General features: G+C 48.1%; 1 protein-coding gene across 4 annotated transcripts in view; it reads left to right on the forward strand.

The window, feature by feature from the left end:
- The window catches only part of LSAMP (limbic system associated membrane protein), a 965,192-nt gene that overhangs the window by 665,957 nt on the left and 279,090 nt on the right, over nucleotides 1-20,145 (forward strand). The window contains exon 2 of one of the 4 annotated variants that reach the window (XM_090150530.1): nucleotides 9,980-10,058. In XM_090150530.1, coding sequence (XP_090006656.1) covers nucleotides 9,980-10,058 — 79 coding nt within the window. Of the gene's footprint in view, nucleotides 1-9,405; nucleotides 10,059-20,145 lie in introns of those variants that run through there. The other 3 variants (XM_090150525.1, XM_031613016.2, XM_031613013.2) reach the window with 3 other exon arrangements.

The raw sequence follows: 20,145 nt of genomic DNA on the forward strand, positions 1-20,145 counted from the left end.
AGAGCGTGTAAGCACTGTTTATGGCATTAGATTTCTCAGGTGGTTCCTTGGTATGTCCCGAGCATGCACTCAGTACAGAAATAATGCAAGGTTTGGGAGCATGGGAACCGTAGAACTAGCTTCACCCTCGTCCTACTAGCAGCTGCCTTTTGCTTTTGGAACATAGTCCTTTTCCTGTCATCCTCTGAGAATTTTTATTTACTAAATACCAGCAGAGACCTAAAATATAGGTCCTTCTGTGGCATATTACATCCTTAGATTCAAGTTTCTTACTGACACCCATACAATTGCTTTGGGTGTTGGGAAGTATTTGGAGGGGAATGGATATGTTTTTATAGCATTATATGCAAGAGGACTGGCCCTACGGTCCCCACTAGGCTCTCACGTCATGCAATTCCCTGCAGACACACATGGGCAGAGAGGTGCTGTAAGGCCATCGCTTCCCGCTGGCATTGGTCCTGGCATTCTTCTTTGCAGAAAGCATTTCTTGAATAAGGGACCTTATTCTGAATACTGCTTTCAGTTCGTATTGTGTTCTAATAATATCACACAAGAGACATGAAATGGCTTTGATCATAGGGAGTAAATGCCACCAAATATTCTTCTTCCTGAAGGAGAAGCCTTTTCCTTGCATCATTAAAAATTCATGACAATAGCAGCTTCATCTTTTCAGGACTTAGCTACATTAGCAGATGAGGAGAGTGGGCAGGGATAACAGGGGATGCTGATGGACAGAATAGGGGTGTCCTGCCAGAGATGGAAGCAGCAGAAATATGCACTTCATCTGCTTATGCCAGGTCTGTCAGAGGCTAGTCAGATTCACTGTTTGTTCCCCATTTTGATGAGCGATGAATTTACTGGAAAATTGTTGTAATTCAGTCAAATGAATTTGAATTTGAAGGTATGCCTTAATTTCCATATTTGCTTTGCTCTTTCTGTGTTGTGATCATTCTCTAGCCAAGAGGAATTTACAGGGAACAGGGTGAGAGGTGGACTCGTGAGGTGAATTTACAGCCCCGGTGAAATTAGTGGCAAAGCTCCGTGCGATTCTATCAGGGCCAGGACTCCTCCAGAGGGCCTTTGCCTGTCAAGATTGCTTTTGATATTTCAGAAACTCTTAGAAATTTCAAACGAGGAAAATGGGTGGGCTTTAGGCTTCTTCTCCTTCTAACCCTCATCAGATCAGTATGTTTCGAGGACTAGGACTTGTGAGGATAACTCCCTGCTTTTGGCAGCATTTTCTTACCATGCCAAGCCCGTGACAGGCTTTCCTGCCAGCTGCTTTGTAGTAAGCACTCACCACGCAGAAAGTACCTCTGCTAAAAGGATTTTTGCATTCTTCCACATGTCTTTATGTGAAAGTGTTTGTCCTACCAACAGTCAAGGTGAAAACTATCCATTTCACAAATTTAGGCCCTCCTTGGGTTCTCACTTCTATCTGGCAATCGCAGGGCAATTCCTTGCAGACAGAAAGAATAAGGTGAAAAGGTCTTATGGGCAACGTCTTTGACTTACAAGTAATCAGTGATAGGTATCCCCCAAGGGCACCTGAGGCAACCTCACCTACAAATGCTATCAGTCTGGTATCTGGGGTTTGTTTGCTAGTCTGTCTGTGTGTCAGTGGTTAAGCAATGAACAATGGAAATGGCCTGCTTAGAGCTCCTTCTCATCATCAGAGAGGTTTTGGGGGGGCTGCTTATTTCATTATCCTGCTCCAGTCAGATCCAACTGAAGGGCTGTTTGCACATCAACAGCCTCTGTCCAGGCAGCTGCCAGGGTGCTCTGTCCGACCTGCTCTTTGTCCTCCCCTGATCTCTGCCCACAGAAAGAAGCTGGCAGGCTCATTGTGTTATTTAAAAACTACCTGTGTGTTGTATAAATTAGGAAGGTAATGAAGTGTTGCTGAAGGCCAGGGCTTATGCACAAATCCTCAGGGGTTGCACGGGAAGCAACGCTTCCGTTCCTCTTTGGGCTCTCTTCTTTTTGTTCACTCAGCAAGCTGTTGGATCTAACAGGTTTCTTCAGAGGAATAGATTGTTAGAAGGGGTGTTTGCTGGCAGTATGGGGACAGGTTGAGTACCTACAGCTGCCTCTGCCCCGTAAAGAGAGCGCTCACCTGTTCTCATACTGGAAACCTTCAGAAATGCTTCCAGGTCTCTGTTTTAAGGAGGTGTTTCAAGATGCGTGGGTCACTCCTCCAGCCCAGTTTTAGCAGTGCTGTAAGATGGGCTTCAGAGAAGAATTTCTGTTCCCTCTGTGGATACTTGCTTGTCTCGTAGGTATTGCTTCACCTGAGCAGTTTTCAAGTATGCCCACCCTGGGGTTACTTTTGTTTATTCAAATTGATGAGTTTGAATGAGATTAAATCAGGGTGGTTGAGACAGACTGCCGCTGCCTCAAGCAGTGACGCCTGTGGGCAAAGCAGCTGTGCTGGTGCTACATCCCATCTCAGGACTATGCCGGAAGCAGAGCGGAGCTGTCTGACAGGACCAGCTGTTGGAAATGCCACCAGCAAAATCCCTCATCCCCCGGGGAGCCACCTTATTCCTGCAGCTCTCAGTGAGAGGGTTCTCCTTCCCCCTTCCACTGCTATGTCTCCTTACCCCATCCTTGGGCTTGGACTCTAAGTTCTCACTCCAGGCCCTATCTGCATGCAGTCTGACCCTCGTAGCCAGCATGGGAATCTGGTGTCTGCCAGCTCTTGTGGAGGCTGCTGAGAGCACCCTATTTCCCTCCCTGGCACCAGGTGTTGGGGATGCATGGCAGTGTGTTTGACTGGGATCCAAATTGGTACAAAGTGAGACTCAAACAGGTACAACACTATTCTTAGGGGAGAGGGTTTCTAACTACGGATTTAGTCTAAGCAGATAAACACATGATTGGACTCAGTGGCTGGATTGTAAAGAAAATAAGTTGGTGCTTAAAATAACATAAGAAATTCTTGACTTGGGGGGGATCATTAATTAATAAAACCACTGATCTAAGATAGATCTCTGCAACTGGAGGTGCGTAAACCAAAGCTGGGAGCGTCTCTTTAACAAGGTCCTCTGGCATCTTGGCACAACCAATGGTTGTGGCTTCTTGCCAAGAGAAGTGGGTGAGTTTCCATGGCTTGGGGCAGGCAGCTGGACAGGGCTTTAAAACCTATAAATAGGGCTGTCCCTGACAGAAACAGGACGTGGATGCAACTTAGAAAAAAGAAAGACACTTAAAAATATCAGGATGAGGAGACGGGAGGAAAGAGCAGAAAAGAAGTGATGCAGAGGTATCCCTGATTTGCAGCTTGTAAGAATGGTATTGAGTCTATGGGATGGTTCTCCTGGCTCGTCATCTTGAAAATCTGGACCAGTTTAGGAATATGTTTTCCTTCTTTTCATATCTGAATGCAGTGAAATGATGTCAAGTGTTTTCAGAAGCATGAATTTCAGGCAGATTGTAATTTCAGAGGGACCCTTCTCCAAATTTCTGCATTCAAATTTATCTCCTTGCTTGTTGTCTGTGAGGTTTTCTGACAGTACCTGCTGTCCTGATGGCATCACAAATCTTGAGAATCTTTCTTGTCTCGCTGAAGGCCTCAGTTTAAGTTTCATAAAAACTATGTGGGAGCTTCTGTCATGGACAAGAAAAAGCATGGCACAACAGCCTGCTGCACTCTATTCATCACAATAAAATTAATTCTCTGGTGATGATGAATGTATAGCATGTATCATTTCAGAAAAGCTTGGGAGCTCTGTTCCGAATCATCACTGTCAGAATGATTATTCTCATCCATTAGTATTGTGTGGAGAGTTCCATGCTGGAACAGGTCATTGAATTTAGAGCAAGGCTCAGCAGAATGGGTTTTACCACTTCTTAGTTGTACAGGATTCCTGTCTGCTGTGATCACAACACCTTTGGCAGTGGCCACACAGTCATTTGGGGGCCTGTTAACGAGTGTGTTAAGAAACACAGCACAAACTTGCCCCGCGTGTTCTGTAGATCGTGGCTTGTGGAGACTTTTTTATTGCATTGTCAGATCTTCTTGCACTCTGTGGTGCTTCACCCTTTGAATACTAGAGATTTACATGGATCTCCATTGCCAGGCCAGAAATTATGACATGCCCCACAAGATACGACATTTTTAAATGGTTAAATTAGGCGTCTGCTCTGAAGTGTCCTCAAGAGAAGATTATCTCTCGGAGGTCAAAGGGAGACAAGAGAGATTAGCCTTTTAGCTTTTGTGAATTCCTCATTAAGTGATTTACTCAAAGTCACTGAGCAAACAGGGGCTGGAGGCCTCCCAAGTCCTAGAACCTCCCAACCTCAGGGTCATCTCTGCTTATATGTTGGATGGGACTTTCAACTACTTTAGCATCCTTTTGTGAAGCCAATCTTAGTTACTTCTGCTGGGGCTATAGATCTTCACTAGCACTGGGAAGGATGTTCCAGGAAGACACAGAGCCTACACAGATAGAGCTGCTGCCTTTCCACGCATTTCTACAGGAAGTGAAGCATGTCAGGCTCCACTTGACTCATCAAGTGTTACTTGACAGTTGTAAAGCAACGATTTCCCTCCCAAAGCAAAGACAACACATCGCGTCCCTTTGAGAAATGCCGGAGCTGGGCTCTGCTCTCTCCCTGCTTCCTAAGCCATGAACAGGAGAGTGTCTTGGGAGGACAGTGCAGGCTGCTGCCCAGTAGGTCTGCAGACTCTGTGTGCAGGTAGGGTTTAACTGAACAACTTCTAACACAAATGGAAGCTCTCCTAGTTTCTCATTCCTCAGAAGTAGGAAGGACCTCTTACCAATGACTTTGTAGTTCTGAAAGTACTTGCTGTGGTAGCAACCAGTAGTTAAGGCCACAAACCAGTTGTGATGTTAATTCTTTAATGCCACTGAATCATATCCTGCTGAGAAAAGGCTGCTGTTCTCTTGTCTAAGCTTTGGATTTGGTCTTTAAGGGTGAATCTGAGCATGAGTACAAATCCATTTAGCCAGTTGAACAAGATTTTTTCTTTCAATGATGATAACAGTTTTCAACCCAGGCAGTGCAGAAGCAAAGGAACTTCCAAACTCAAGACCTCACATTTAGCTGGTGGAAATCAGGATAGCTTTTCAGCTGTGGGGGTGACATATCAACTTAGGGCAACTCAGAACCTGGATCTTGGCCTCTAAATTGTCCACGTGGAAGTGATCAGTTGTGAAGCCAGATCGATGGCACAGTAAAGAGGTTACAAATTGGTGAAAATCACTACTGCTCTGATACAGGAGGAGGTTATGTTACAGCTCAGTGACCGCACTTAGAGGTGTTGTGCATGCGCATGTTATCATCCACAGTTATGACCTATCTGTGACTGCTCTTGATGTGCTAAATCCTTCTATCTGATGAGGTCCTTAGTTCAGAGGAAGCTTGTTCTAGTTACAATACATGTCCTGGTGTGTGTCTCAGGCCTAAGCTTGCTGATTTTCAGATTCAAAAGCCAGACTGATTTATAGATTTGCAAAACAGTCATAACAAGCCAGTTTTTCTTAAAATAAAGCACATGCTGAAAGTGTTATTACTAGTATTTGAGCTATCATGCACTTACATTTCCTCATATTGCAGAATGTTTCCATATAACCTGTCTTCTCTAAGTGCTTTGGGGATATGAGTAAGTGACATTAATGCTCCAGTCCCCATAGGATGAAGATGGGTAGACAGCATCTTGCCCTCAGATTTTCTTCTTTTCAGTTTCCTCATGGAAATGTCCTCTCTTTCCAACACGCTTTTTGGCCTGCTATAGATGGAATCCACTGTATCTGGCAGGTACAGCTGGAAGAATGGTTCAAGTGCAGCCTAGAGGAACTCTCTTTAAGTGTGAGGAAAAAGGTGTTTAACATTCAAAATTCATTTTGTCCTCAGCTTGCCTGTAGATGCACCTGCTGCATTCACAAGCTTTTCCCCTTCTCTTTTAGTCTTGCTTCTCCTCCTGCTCCTTCTCTTCTTCTACTCTTTTGGCTCCCCATAGGCCAGAAAGAAAAGGAGAGTTGAACATAGCTGCTTAATTAAATGGATACAGCCCTTTGCCATCATGGCAGAAATGTATGCAAGGAGGATCTGCAGGCACAGGAAGCAGAGATCACCACTGCCCTGACACGGTTCCTTAATCTTCCTCCACATGAAAGCCCTTTGCCACTTCCCCATTCATCTCCGTAACTTCTCTGCCAGTGCAACACAACTGTATTTTCTCTGCATGGCTGAAAAGCTTTGAGTAGGCTCTGCTGCTGAGTACAGCAGTGTATCTTGACTAAACATGTCATAGCTCACAAAACATCGTATGTTTTCACTCACCACTGTAGATACCCTAAATAAAGTCCCTAGGTGCTTGGATTTGACTTGCAGAGCAGTTATGCTGTCCCCTTGCAGCAATCATGTGTGTCATGAAAGACTCTGAAGGCTTCTGTGAGCAGTTCTTTGCCTTTAGACACTTCAAATGCAGGAAAGTCCATCCCTGTTTGTGTCCGAAGTCCATGATTTTAGTTTCTGCTGGCTTTCCATCAGAAGCAGATGGAGGAAGGTGATGTGGTACCTATGGGACTGGGCTCATGCTGCCCATTCCATTCCTGTACTACAGCATATTAAAAAAATTTTGGCTCATCAGGCCAGAACTGACAGTTCTGCACCTACCGAGCATTGGTAAGTGGCATTAAAAAGTGGCCGTGTGCATTCATCGTGCACTTGGTCTGATTGTTTACCTGAATTTTCCCTCAAGATTTTAGAAGGTAGCAAAGTCAGAAGGCAGTCCTGCTGCTTTCATTATCAGCTTCCAGCAGGGGGAGATGAGCCTAGAGAGTTATTTCTTCCGGGAGCACACACCAAAAAACCCACGTTATTTATTTTGCTCATGAGGCTTTCTCCTAGGATCTGTGTGATTCTTGCTTGTTTGGACTTTTACACCCAGGCAACTTCTTCCTTTTACTTCTGTATGTCTCTAAAAGCAAATAAGACAAATTTCAGTGTTTTCCCAAGATTTACAAGACCCTCAGGGGAATTTAATCCTTATCTCTCTGTTTATTATGATGATTATTATTAAGTAGTTATGCTAGAGTGGTTCTAATGAGGATTGCATAAATGTCTGAGAAGATGAAGGCTTCGCTCATATTCGCACATATCCAGTGGAGAGGGGTCTCCAATTCTGCTGTGATGCAACTGTGTTATTGGGAGGCATAGCCAAGTGCAGTCCCACCTCAAGTCAGGGTGTTAGGGGGGTCTGGGGACAGGATTCTTGCCTTATCCCTCTCTGAACCCTCCTCTGTCACTGTCTATATAAAACATATTGGTGTCACTTTCCACGAAGTATATTTAACTAAGCATTAAATTTAGATTTAACTGGATAGTTATTGCCTCCTAAGTAAATACTCTGAGATAAGGAAATATTTAGTGAGCTCTAGCAGTTGGGTGGCAGATGCTTCTTGCATTACATAATAGTTAATCTTTGACAAATATGTTTTCCTTACTCCACTGGCATTTAATTTACATACAATAGTTCTTATTAAATGTAGATGGAACATATGTGGGAGGCCCTTGTAAAATAGATCCATGCAAAGTTTTGATTTGCAAAGAGGAGTGCTATCTCACTGGGACTGGGGCTTGTACTCAAACTGTCACAAGACCCCATAGGCATCTTCCTGATGCTCATCGTACCACGCCTGGGATGCCACCAGAGTGATGGCATCTCTATCCCTTGTGCATAGGGCAGTGGCTCTGAGTCGCTCAGCAGCATGGGCTTCTTCAGTTGTGTCTCTGCAGCAGCTCAGAAACACTCAGTGTGTGGATGAACTGCCAAGCTCTTTCTCGTTGCTCCCCTTCTCTGTTGCCATCCATACCAAGTCTCTTGTAGGGAACTATCTGCATCTGCTCATTCCCTTGGCTTGAATACAAAGCAGCCATCTCTTTTGCTACTGCTTGCATGACACTGGAGAAGTGGTGTCGTGACCTTAGCCCTTAATTTGTGGGCTTTTAACACATGCAGAGATTGTTTAAGCACCCACAGACAGCACGGCCTTTCCATACCGAGACTGCAGCGGTTGGTTCCTAGGGGTTCAGAGAGGACTGGATGCATTCCTGGAAGAAGAAAATCAATAGAGGGCCATGAACTACAAAGACATTGCCACTGGCTTGGGACATGCCGTAGACACAGATCATTGGGAACTGGGGAAACGCTCAGGGGCAATCACTGCATTCTCGCCTTGAGCTTGTGATTGGCTCAGCAACAGGATGCAGGGCTGGCTGGACCTCTGCTCTGATCCTGAGCCTCCATTTGAATGGCTTACATCTCCCTAATTTGGGTCTGCCGTGTCCCCAGGAGTCCTCAAACTACCTCTCCCCTCCGTTTTGGCCACAGAAGTGTTATGCTGGCCGAGCATTCCTAGGAGCCGTTCTCCATCCCTCCCTCCCTCCCTCACACGGAGGGGAGCGGGATGGGGAAGCAGCAAGCCGGCGACAGCAGTAAGACACACGGCTTATTCCTCTCCATTAATTTCACCTTTTTTTTTTTTTTTTTTTTTCCTCTCGCTCCGGTGCAGGGCCGCTGTGTGCTCCGGGAGCTTTCCCGGCGGGCAGCGCTGCTGCAGGGCTCGGGGCTCAGCTGCGGCTGCTGGCACGCGGGGAGGACAGGCTGAGCATTCACACTGCGGGCAGCTCAATACCAGCATTGTCCGCCCTCCGTCCCTCAAGGGCTGGGAAAAGAGGGGGGGAGGGAAGGACCGAGCGAGCGGGAAGAGCTGGGGGGGAGGCGGAGGGAGCGATGTGCCACTGTTTATTTGGGGAGAGAAAGTCTGAGAAGGGAAAAAGCGCTGCTTGGGGCTGCAGGGGCAGTTGCCAGCATTGCTCCTCCTCGTATCGGCGGGCTCAAAGCCAAGTTGTTTGCACTTTTGGCCGTGCTGCTTTGAACACACAGCCCCCTTCTCTCAGTATTTACTCCTGTGACCGTTCACCGTAGCGTCCTCCATCCTCCGTACCCCGCTCCTGGGGCCTCCCTCCATTTGCCTCCCGCAGCCACCCCCGCCTGCCCTCAGCCTCTCCACCTCCCTTCCCGGCTCCCCCATCCCTCCTTCCTCTCTCCAATCCTGCCTCCATCCTCCGTTTCCCTCCTGTCCCCATCCTTCCTCCTTCCTCTTCCCAGTCTCCCAGCTCGCCATCGCCTTTCCCCTTCCCGGGCTCACGCACACACACTCGCGCATCCCCGGCCAGTCCCATCGCGGAGGCCCGGTCCCGGGGATCAGTGGGGCTGAGGGCATGGGGCCGGGGATGCAGCCGCTCCTCGCCGCTCCCTTCCCGCTCTCGCTCCAGCCGTGCGGCCGAGCCGCCGTCCTCATCTCACGAGTGCGGCTCCCTCCCTCCTCCTCTTCTCCCTCCTCCTCCTCCTCTCCCTCCTCCCTCGCTCGCTCCGCCTGGGAAAGTGGGTTAGGAAGGGAGCTGGGAGCTGCACAGCCACGCACCGAAGCAGGACCGGCCAGGCGCGCAGCCGGCGGCACGGGAGCTGCGCTTTTCTTTTCTTTTTTTTTTTTTTCCATCTCTTCTCCATCGCTCCAGACGGGTTGATTTAATTGTTGCTGGGTTTTGCCGCCTGACTTTTGCGTCGTTTTGATCTGCCTTTCTGACACGCGCACGCTCCTCTTTTTTTCCCTCTCTTTTCCTCCGCTGAAGGTTGTGCTCAGACTTTTTTTGGAAGGAGGGGGGGAAGAAGCCGGCGAGAGACCGAAAAGAGCACAAGAAAGTGGCAGCTGAGGGCTGTGAAATCACCTCCCCTTTCCGGGGCTGTCTGTCAGAGCGAGAGTTGTACATTATTATTACTGTTTTTCTTCATCCATCCATCCATCCACCCATCCACATACACGCGCAGAGAGAGACGAGTGCAGGCAGCGAAACTCACCGAGACCAGCCATGGTAGCGAGGGCTCAGCCTGATCGGAAACAATTACCACTGGTCCTACTGAGATTGCTCTGCCTTCTCCCCACAGGGCTGCCAGTCCGCAGCGTGGATTTTACCCGCGGCACCGATAACATCACCGTGAGGCAGGGGGACACAGCCATCCTCAGGTAGGGCGTTCTGCCAACTTTTCCTTTTCCGTATGCGTGTCTGTGCTGCCGTGCTTGCGATGCATAGATGTAATGCTGTGTGCGTGCCTCTGTGAGTGTTATTTTGCCTCTCCGACTGCGGTAACGGTAGCTGCTGCAAGCAGGCTCCGCGTGTGTGTTTGTGCCTTCGTATCAAAACATTTGCAAAGCCTTTGAAAGCCTCTCGTAGTGCTCTGGATCAAAAGAATTTCAGCGGGGAAAGATGTGTTTGTGTGAGTCTGCTCTCGCCAGTGCGCGTTCGCCACCAGCCCAGTGGTATCAATGGAGAGAGTGAAAGGGATCCAGCTGTGCTTGCCAGATGTTCCATTGATTATCCCGTGCCTCTTGTCGTACCGTTGCAAAAACTTTATCCCTGGTGCTGTGGGAACTCTCGGACAAGTTCTTGCGGGAAACTCTGGTTTTTCATTTTATTTATTTATTTTCTGTGCCCGGAAGGGAGGGCAAATGGATACAGAAGTGGGAAGGATGGAGAATAAACAGCGGGAGAGCTTTGGTGTCCCCGCAGCTCACATCTCATTCACTGCGCTGGGTCCTTCGCAGGGCTCGGTGGGTGGGTGTTTGCTGTGCCTGAGCAGCTGGGAGGAGGAGGGTGTCTTTGCACACCAAGCTGTGTTTTGCTGGCAGTGTTGAGCACTGTATTTCCTTATCCGCCGTGTGGGTTTTCCAGCAGTAGTTCTGTGGCTTCGCAGGCTTTTGGTTCAGAGCATCTCAAATAGCTGAAAGCCGCTCATCTCTTTCCTGTGGGTTTGTTTTTCAAATTCTGCCTTGCTCAACTTACCTGCAGTAGGTTCCCTACTGAAGGAAAATGCTGTGTGTGTGCATGTGCTGTATATTATGGCTATAAAACTACTGGACGTAACGTGAAATAAAGTCTGTAATCTGTGTGAGGAGCTGATAGTGCACAAACCCTGAAGGACCAAGGGAGCAATTCCCTAGCAAAGCGAGCAGCAGCCACAAAGTTTTCTTTCTCTTCCTCTGAAATAAATCCTGCTAGATGCCACCAAACAGCCTGCAACATGATCCCCTGTGCCCTGCATCCCTCCCAGTTAATGACAGAGGGTGTGTGAGCCAGCAAGATGGGATCGGGGACGGAGGATGCTAGGAGAGGGATGTATGTGTGTGTCTGCGTATCGCTTCCCTCAGCCCCCGTGTGCTGGCTTGTTTTGATCCTGGAATATCCGTTCACAGCTTCCATTCCCCAGCTCTCCAGACTTGTTAACTCGCGTGTAAGATTTATCCACACGGGGTAATAGGATTTACAGAGTAATTCATCTGCCTTGCATACGCGATGGAAGGGGTTTAGAGGCGACGTGGTAAACACCTAACAAGGGGTGTTGCCTCTGACTCCGGGCTCCTCTCCCTTCCACTCAGTAGCAATTCATATATCCCATTAACCTTTTTCTGGTGGAACTCTTGGCCGACCCATCCCATTTTTTAAAGGCAAATCCCTTCCATCAATCCTTTGCCTTGGTCAGGCAGATGCTTGCTGGCATATGTTTGGGACAACAGCTGCAGACAAGTCATTAAGCTCACTTGCCCAGCCAGGGGTCACTGGATTTCCATTTCCCACTTAGCCTTGGAGCTCTGAAGTTTATCTTAACACTGTGTGCTGAAACTACTTTTGCAGCAGAACAAGCTGAAGGGATGGTGGGGACGCTGCCTGCATGTGTTGCCTGCAAAAAGTTCTGTCAGCAAGCCAAGCAGGGTGAGAGGGAGTGTGCCTGGGAGAGTGGTTTTGGGGTACATATGTGTGCACGGAGAGTGCGGCTTGCCAGTGTTAAGTCAGGCACTAAAATACAACATCTGAATAACGAGACCCAGCTGTGTCAGCCAGATGTGTGCCAAGTGGCACAGTTGGTGGGAGCTGTGCACCTCCCAGCCCTGAAACTGCAGCACCAGGTAGCACGGTGCCCCTAGCAGGATATGCTTCTGTCACAGGTCAGCATGGACCTCCCCCGGCTGCCTCACTAAGCTCTTTAAGCAGCTCTGGCAGGGTGTGCGCATCTCCTGTTTCTGAGGAAGGGAGGTTGTCTCCCTCCCTTTCCCAGGGACTAACCCCATGTTTCTGGGACATTTTGGTCCTTGCTTCAGAGGAGGGGCTGCAGCTGGGAGACGGGATGTCAGGCTGCAAAGGGAGAGGGTTCCCTCGGCCTTGAGGTCCTGCACAATGACTTTCATTCCCTCAATTTTAAAGGCAGACTCTGTTTGCTAGCTCCCCCCTCACCGTCTTCCCTGCTGCTCCGAAACATAACTCATCATGACAGCCTTGTGTTTGGAAAACTCCCAGCATCTCGCTCTCAGTGCCTACAGACCCACTGGTGACAACACAAGGGGAAGAGCTAGATAGGGAAAAACTATTAGATGGTCTGTTCTGACCGTGCCCTGAGCAGATCTTTACTTCCACAGAGAGATAGGTAAGAGATTTCTGTACAGAAATCGTATCACCTCTTATATCTTTGTTACACATCTACTTCAGAGCGAGCATGCAGCAGCAGTTTACCAGTGCACAGTATCTCCTGCCTCTAGCTTGAAAGGAAAATGTAGGAGGGAATGAAAATGGTATGCAGTTGGAGAGAATTGAAGGCAATGTACATAATGATAATATTAGTAAAAACATTCTGTTCCTCCAAATTGTGGTGCGGAACATTCAGCGTGGCATGGAAGACAAGGTATTCTCAGTGCATCTGCTCCTCGGGGGCCTTGCCCATTTATATTTGCTGTTGCACTGGTAGGCGGAAGAATGGGCGGATGGACTCATCTATGAAGGGGAGAAAAATATTTTCCTATTGTAAGCCCTAATGTTCCTGAAGGAAGCCACTCCTCTGGAGCTTCATCTACAGCTTGTTAGAATGGAATTATTCTGGGAAGTTTGAGTATGAGTTTTTAAAGCCATGGCATTTAAATACTCCCCTGCTACGGACATTAGAAAAATGTTCTGAACGCTATACTGGCTCATCTCCTAAATGACCTGGCAGCAGGTTTGATTCATCTGTTGGCCTTGCTGAAGGTTGATGACTTTTAGCGATATTTTGGCATGGGGAAGTTAGTCAGGGAATTGCAGAGAGGGAGAATAAAAATAGCTTGTGATGGACTATCCACAGGGAAAAGGCTAATGATCGGCTCCTCAGAGTAGGGCTGGAAAGGGAGGAGGGGGCTGAAAGCTGTAAGAGGTGAGAAGGGCTGAGCAGAGCTGCTGGGGTTTGTCTTCGACCAGGAAGATGGAATGGGATGTTTAGGAGATGATGCAGTTCATCAGAGGCCCTGTCAGATTTAAGAGTTCATTTTTAACTCTGTCTTCAGCAAGTGAAGGGGAACACTGAACCTTAATTTGAGTCTTGAGAGGGAATCGTGTAATTCCTGCCAATGCAAGATCAATTCCTGCCTGCAAGATCACGGTCACGAGGTTTTCAGGTTTTGTATGCAACCTCCCTACTTGATGTTAAAAAAAATCTCCAAGCAACGAACACACAAAATATCCCCCACAATCAATTAAAACATGAAAAGAAAAACACAGCCCTCCTTTCTGTTTGCTCACTTCCACCTCATTTTTCCTGCAAGCATCGAGTGAGCAAAGGCAGGGGCCCAGTGCTAGGGAGGGGATGAGAAACAGGAGGACCTTGGTTCAGCTGTGACACATGTGGTAGTGCAGGGAAGCTGCTGCAAACTGAGGAAGCAGGGGACCGTGTCACTGTGTTGCATTTGGCCTTCAGGTAGAGTTGCAAGCAATTTAGTGATGGAGTCTGTGCTGTACGATCACCACCAGAGTACCTTTACAGCACTGTTCTGGGGCCATCAGCAGGACTTGCAGCTTGCCCAGTGCTTTTGGTAGTCCTGGTACAGCGACTAATTTGGTCTTTTCTGAAATGGAACTCGTTGCTAGCGGGAAACAAAATGGGTCCCATTCCCATTCCCACCCACTCATTGATACTAGGAGAAATCCACCAGAGCTGAAGGGCACTGCCAGAAATACCTCCTTTGTCTTTGGAGCAGTTTCCTGGGGGCTGCCAGTGAAAAGACACAAGTGACTCACACAGGGCCTAAGCTGCCAGGTGCTTCTCAGGTGATGCTGAGCCCTGTGGGGAGCTGGGACCTGGCAGAATCTAGAATCTGGTTCATGGTGTTTGAGTTTTTCCAAGTGTCAGCTTTTTGTCAATCTGCTTCTGAGGCGCTACTGAAAACTAACATTTAGCTACGTGTCCAGTTTCCATTTTGACTAGGTATTTTTCAACAGTAGGCTGACAGCATGAATGGGAACTTTCATCCTAATGGGCAGTTTCTTAAAGTTCCATGTGGCAGGATGGCCTGGCATTCAGTGACTAGCAGTAGCGATGGCACTGTTTGTGTGATCCTGTGGTATGAGCAATTTCTGCTAACTCTGTTAGTGACTGAACTGTGTTTTGCTGATGTTCCACGTGTAGAGCTGTATGGAGGATAAAGGCACTTCAGGCCAAGTAGCAGCACAGCATCATGACAAAGCTTATGCCCTATACATCCATTTTAAAATAAAAGGAAAAGCTCTTCAGATTATACTTATAATTAGCATATGATTTATAACAGGGAGCACCGAGTTGAGCCCTTTACTAGAAATGAGAATAGGCACGTTCAAAGGTATAATGCTACATAATAATACAGTCTCGGCGGTAAAATTGTAACCTTGCTTATTAGTGGTATTGTTGTGGCACTTAAGGCCACTGCTAAGTCAAGGCATCCTTTGTGTTAAGTGCTGTGTGAGAGAAAGTGAGTCCCTGGCTATTAACTGGGATGGGCAGTGGCTGAGGGAGAGGGGGTGGCCCAGGGTGACAGGCCTGGCCCCAGGGCGACAGCCCAGCAACATCTCTATTAGGCTCAGCCACATTCTACAGCCCAGTAGATGTGACAAGCAAGGCTTCCCATCCTGTTCTTCTCTGCCTTTGTGATCAAATATGGTGTGTGCACGTCGAGAGGGCGTGTTGGGGTCTGTGTGAAAGGGTCTGTACTTTGCTGATACTTCCCTTCCAAAAAAAAAAAAAAAAGGATTAAACTATAAAAAGAAGTATATAAATGCAGTAACAGATGATGTTGCAAAACTTCCAGGTCTGGCAGCAGATGGTGCCATTATATGAAGGCACACACGCGTACATAGATGTCTGTGTGTATACATATGATAAAGGGAATTGCGATACGTACGGGAGATCGACATCTCTCCTTCTCACGCATGCACGTGCATACGCACAGCGTTACACACAGAGCACCCGGTGGGGAGCTTGTCATAAGGCTTTTACCCCAAACAGGGATAAACCCATTACAAGCAAAGGTTGGCTGGAAATTAGGAAAAGATTCTTCTTTTGGTGGAATTACGTGTGTTGAATAACACTGTACGTACGAGTTGCATTCAGAAAGATGGAGGAGGAGAGGCAGTATCAGACTGTATGGCTTTAACCTCTTCTCCTGAGCCTGCACGCGCACTTCAGCTTGCAGCTGAGCACCATATGCTTTCCTACATAGTTGACATTAAAATTTATATAGTGGGATGTGTTACCTTGGAGTGTCTCGGAGCCGGTACCTCTTCCACACCGCTCCCCTCCTCTGCAGGTCACAAGGAGAGATTGAGCCTTTTAAAATAGCTTGCAGTTACCGGAATTTGCAGTCTCATAACTATAAGTTTTCAAAATATATATTAGACGTACCTGCCCTTTCCTTCCAGACCCATAGGCTTCCCATTCTGACAGAGCTGCAGGGCCACCGCTTGCTGTGACGCAGCTGCAGGGCTCCAGCAGGCGCATTGCAAGGCTGGATGTAGCCATTTGCACCTCCTTGTGTTGTCCATCAAAATTCACTCTGGTTTGTGTGAACTCCTGGAGTAAGAGCAATGGAGGGCACAAAGGTGAAGTCGGGAATTTACTGAGTTTTCTTTTTACTCTTCTCTGGCTCAAGAAGAAACGAATGTGATTTTCAGCTGAATCTGACACCAAAGCATTTGCTTCAGGCTTCAGGCACATCTAACATGTCTGGTTTTATGGTAAGTAATGGGAACTAATAACGTTGAGTTTCACCTCTGCCTAGAAAGCAGCTATTTCAAAATAATCCCAGCAGCCAGCCTCCTCGGTGCACGCCTCATTCTGCAGATCTTGTTATTAGGAGCAACTCGGTTGTGTGGGAGAGGCCTGCTCTGACCCCCAGGTGCCCCCGTTGTGCAGGGAGGGGAGAATCAACCCTGCTGCAGCCCGGCTGAATGCACCGGGGATGGGCTTCTCTAGCGTGATGGAGCTCTCTGCTGTCCCTCACTCTCTCTGTCCCAGGATGGCTGTTTGCTCTCAGCGAGAGACCGAGCCTCACAGCTGCCTGTCCGCTTGGGTTTTGGTGCTTTGCTGTGCAACCAAAACCCATGAAACCCACCAGCAGGCAGCACTCATGATTTTGAATAGTAAATACAAATCTCTCCTCTCCCTCTGTGTCTCTTTCTCTGTTATTAAGCTGACAGGCACTTAGCCAATTACCCAGTCGTAGTCTCAGCTGTATTTATGGAGGGGAAAGAGACAACGTGCACAGCTCCTGTCTTCAGGGCTTCAGCTGAGCCTCCCTTGCGTGCTGTAGAGTTTTCCCTTATGTGAGCTGCTTAAGACGCTTGGGGAAAGAAACCAGTGACAAAGATGAGTTACGGGAGGGGAACGTGGAAAGCAAGGAAGGGGGCTGCTCCCCTAAACCAGAGGCGTGGGCAGAACTTTCAATGTTTGCCATTAGTTTTGTGTTTAAATTTGGCAGAACCGCGAGTGCCTTTGTTGAAAGAGGTCGCGTTGGGTGTGGAATGCGATGGCTACGGGGACACACTCTGTCTTTTTGGCTGTGACAGGGCTGAGAGTCAGAAACTGCAGCGACAGACTGTGAATCTGTGCCTTGAAGTACGGGGCTGTGTGTACGTGGGGGATGTAGTGTGAATCTGTAACTCGGAGCCAAGAGCCACCCCTAATCCCTGATGCATTGCGCCTAGAACATACAGCCTGCGCCAGCTCAAGTGTTTACTCCAAACAGCAAAATTTAGGCGAATAGAGCTGAAGTGTTCTGTGAATATTTTCATGAATGTTAAAAATGAATTCACTTTGGCTGCAGCTGTGCTTCCTTTGTGTGTGCTCATGCATCCTTTTTTGTTTTCCTCTCTCCCCCGTGTATAATCTGAGTGGATGAGTTTTCTTTGCCCCAGCGTTCATGTACAGAACATTTTAAACAGGTTTGTAGATGAGGAAACAAGGTTCTAGCTGCAACTTCGGCAGCTGGCAGCCCATGGCTGTGCAGATCTGCAGGCACGTGCCCTTCTCTCCCCAGGCACTAACTCGGTGCATATGCTGTGATGCTCTTGATATGTATTTATATAGGATGTTGCTTGGGGAGCATTGGACATGGTCCTTGCAACACCTCATCAGAGCCTGAGCGTAAAAGCAGTGGAACAAGCAAGATGTGGAGCTGATCGCAGCTTGAGCCACAATAATTTATGTGCATGTGACAACAGAAAATTACCTTTAAACTCTGCACCCAACCAATCAATCTTGCAGCAGCCTGTTTTTGCTAGGAAAGGTGCCTCAGGCCAAGCCTATCAAGCTCAGAAAAAGAAAGGTTAAAATGTTCTACCATCATAATCTCTTTTCGTTTGGAGGAGAGGAGCCACAGTGACAAAGCCAGGCTGACTCCTTCACGATGAGCCCCTTCCCACCCCCCAGCTCAGATTCCCAAAAGGAGTCAGCAGGAATTTCTGTGGTCTGATCCCAACTTCATCTTCTCAGGGAACAGAAAGCATGTGATGGAGGGGACCAAGCACCAACAGGCTTGCTGGAATTAGAAAGCGCTTGAGAGAGGAAAAGCATCACCACGGCAAGGCAGCAACCCTACCGGATGGCTGCAGGTAGCACAGGGACTTCAGGAAACCCCTTTGGATCCAGGCTGTCCTCTGAGCCTGCAGCAGAGGGACGTGGGAAGCGATTAATCCCTGCAAATTACTGTCCCCTCCTTGCCAAATACAATATAACATGATCCGTAGTCTCCCCCTCTGCAGCTATGGAGCACGGAGCCTGCGCCAGCTGCAGCAGTTGTTTATTGGAGCCCAGTGGTATTCAGGCCCCCTCCTTGTGTGAGCTGTGGCATGTGTGGTTTGCTGGAGCCTTGGTCCCTTGAGAGCAGGCGCATTTATTAACAGTTCCCTTGGGCTAAAGGACAGTGAAGATGGGCAGGGAATGCTGCACCCTCCTTTCCTTATCTCCTTCCCCTTCTTGTTTGCAGCTTGCTATTTCTCAGATGGACTCTATCCTCTGTGGGTTTGCTGGAGGACGTAGCCCATTTTGAAAGCTTGGCAAATGCAGCCCCTTGTAATGGCTTTCCCCCTCAATTTTCCCACTGCAGGCTGTTTTCTGGAATGGATCACCTCAGAGTGAACAGAACCATGCCTGTTTATTTAAAGCCAAAAAGGCAGAAAGTATAAACATTGAAAAGTGTGCATAGTCTGATCCTTTCTCACTTGTATGCTACATAAAGCAGCCATGGTTTTGGACAGCAAATAATTCAGGGCAGTATGCTTTAAAGTGTGCGAAGTCTGTGCAGCAGTAACAGGTGCTCCTATCCTAATGAGGGACAGAAAAGGAGTTGCCTCCTTCACCAGCTGAATTCACTCTTTAGGGCCTTCTGCTATTATACCTACTGCTTGCTGACACTTGGAGTGTGCGAAGAGCAGATGCAGCACCTCATCTGCTTCCTTCCACTGCCATCCTTGGGTGTCTTCTGTATCCAGGACAGGGGGAAGGGGCAAGCATGTATACAAATGTTTGTCAGGTGGGACAGGAAGGATGGGCAAGTTCATCGGGGGACAGAGGTGGCATATCTTCATCTGTTTCCCCTCATGAATCCTGTACACAGCTCCCTCTATTTGGCATGCTCCCCGACCCAGCCTGTGACCTTGATGAAGCTGTCTGTCACATCTCTTCCATGCTTTCTCCACCTCCCCTCCCTCTCCTTTGCTTTTTCTCTCTGTCAATCCATCTCTTTCTCACCCTTTGCCCTTCCTCAAGACACGCTTTTACTCCTGACTCGAGCCACTTCTTTCTCTTCTTTGTCTTCCTCTCTCTTTGCTCAGTTGTCATCTCCTTCAGACTTCCTTCTTCCTGGACCTGGGTGCAAGACTGGGGAACTGGGGGAGAAGCAGGGGAGAATGGGGGAACAGCATGGAGGCTGTGATGCTCTGGTCTCTTCTGCTTTAGATGACAGACTGAGCTCTGAGCTCTTTCGTGGAGCCCAGCCACTCAGTTAGCCACTGGTCTTCAGGCTGCGCCTGCGGAATATTCCCAGGGCATTTATTTTCTGCTCCAGCGCAGAATGCCTGATGCCTGTTTGTCCTCAGAGTGAGAGTAGAGGCTGTGTCACGAATAAAGCTCCTTATTTTCCTAACAGGAATGTAGTCACATCCCAGTGATCTGCTGCCCCTGCTTTCAATTGCAACCCAAGTTGGAAATGAGTGGAAGAATGGGGCGGCTGACAGGCAAGAACTGAGTCTGCAGGCTTGCGTGAAAGCAGCTTTGCTGCAGTCTGCAGAAGACCACATTGCTCTGCTTCTTTCACGTGCTCTGTGGTTCTGCTGGTAGAAGATAAAAGGGTGCAGAAGGTTTGATTTTTTCCATCCCGTCATGTCCTTCTTGGGTGAGAAATCTGACACTTCTGCATGATGCTGATTTGGGGAGACCCAGATTGGTGCTGGGGTACAGACCTGACCTTACACAAGCGGCAAGGAAGACAGATGCACTTAAATAACAGCAGCAGTGCAATGCTGTGGAAAGTCCTCAGTGTTTAAAGTGCCAAACCTCTCTGGCCATGAAGAGAAGCAGTTTGTCTTTAGCTATTGAGTTATGATAATCTCAGACAGATTTGTCCATTGTAGGAGAGGCTTTGCAGAAACTCTGGAGGCACCTCCACACATTTGGCAGAGAACCACAAGATGCTAAGAACTAAAGCCAGCTGCTGATGCTTTGCATGCATGGCCCTCAGTGCTAGTAACCCTTTTTTATCCTGCGGTACCTCTGTTTTGTGGGACTGG

This window comes from Phasianus colchicus, chromosome 1 (genome assembly GCF_987193195.1).
Source record: "Phasianus colchicus chromosome 1, bPhaCol1.hap1.1, whole genome shotgun sequence".
Classification (NCBI taxonomy): Eukaryota; Metazoa; Chordata; class Aves; order Galliformes; family Phasianidae; genus Phasianus; species Phasianus colchicus.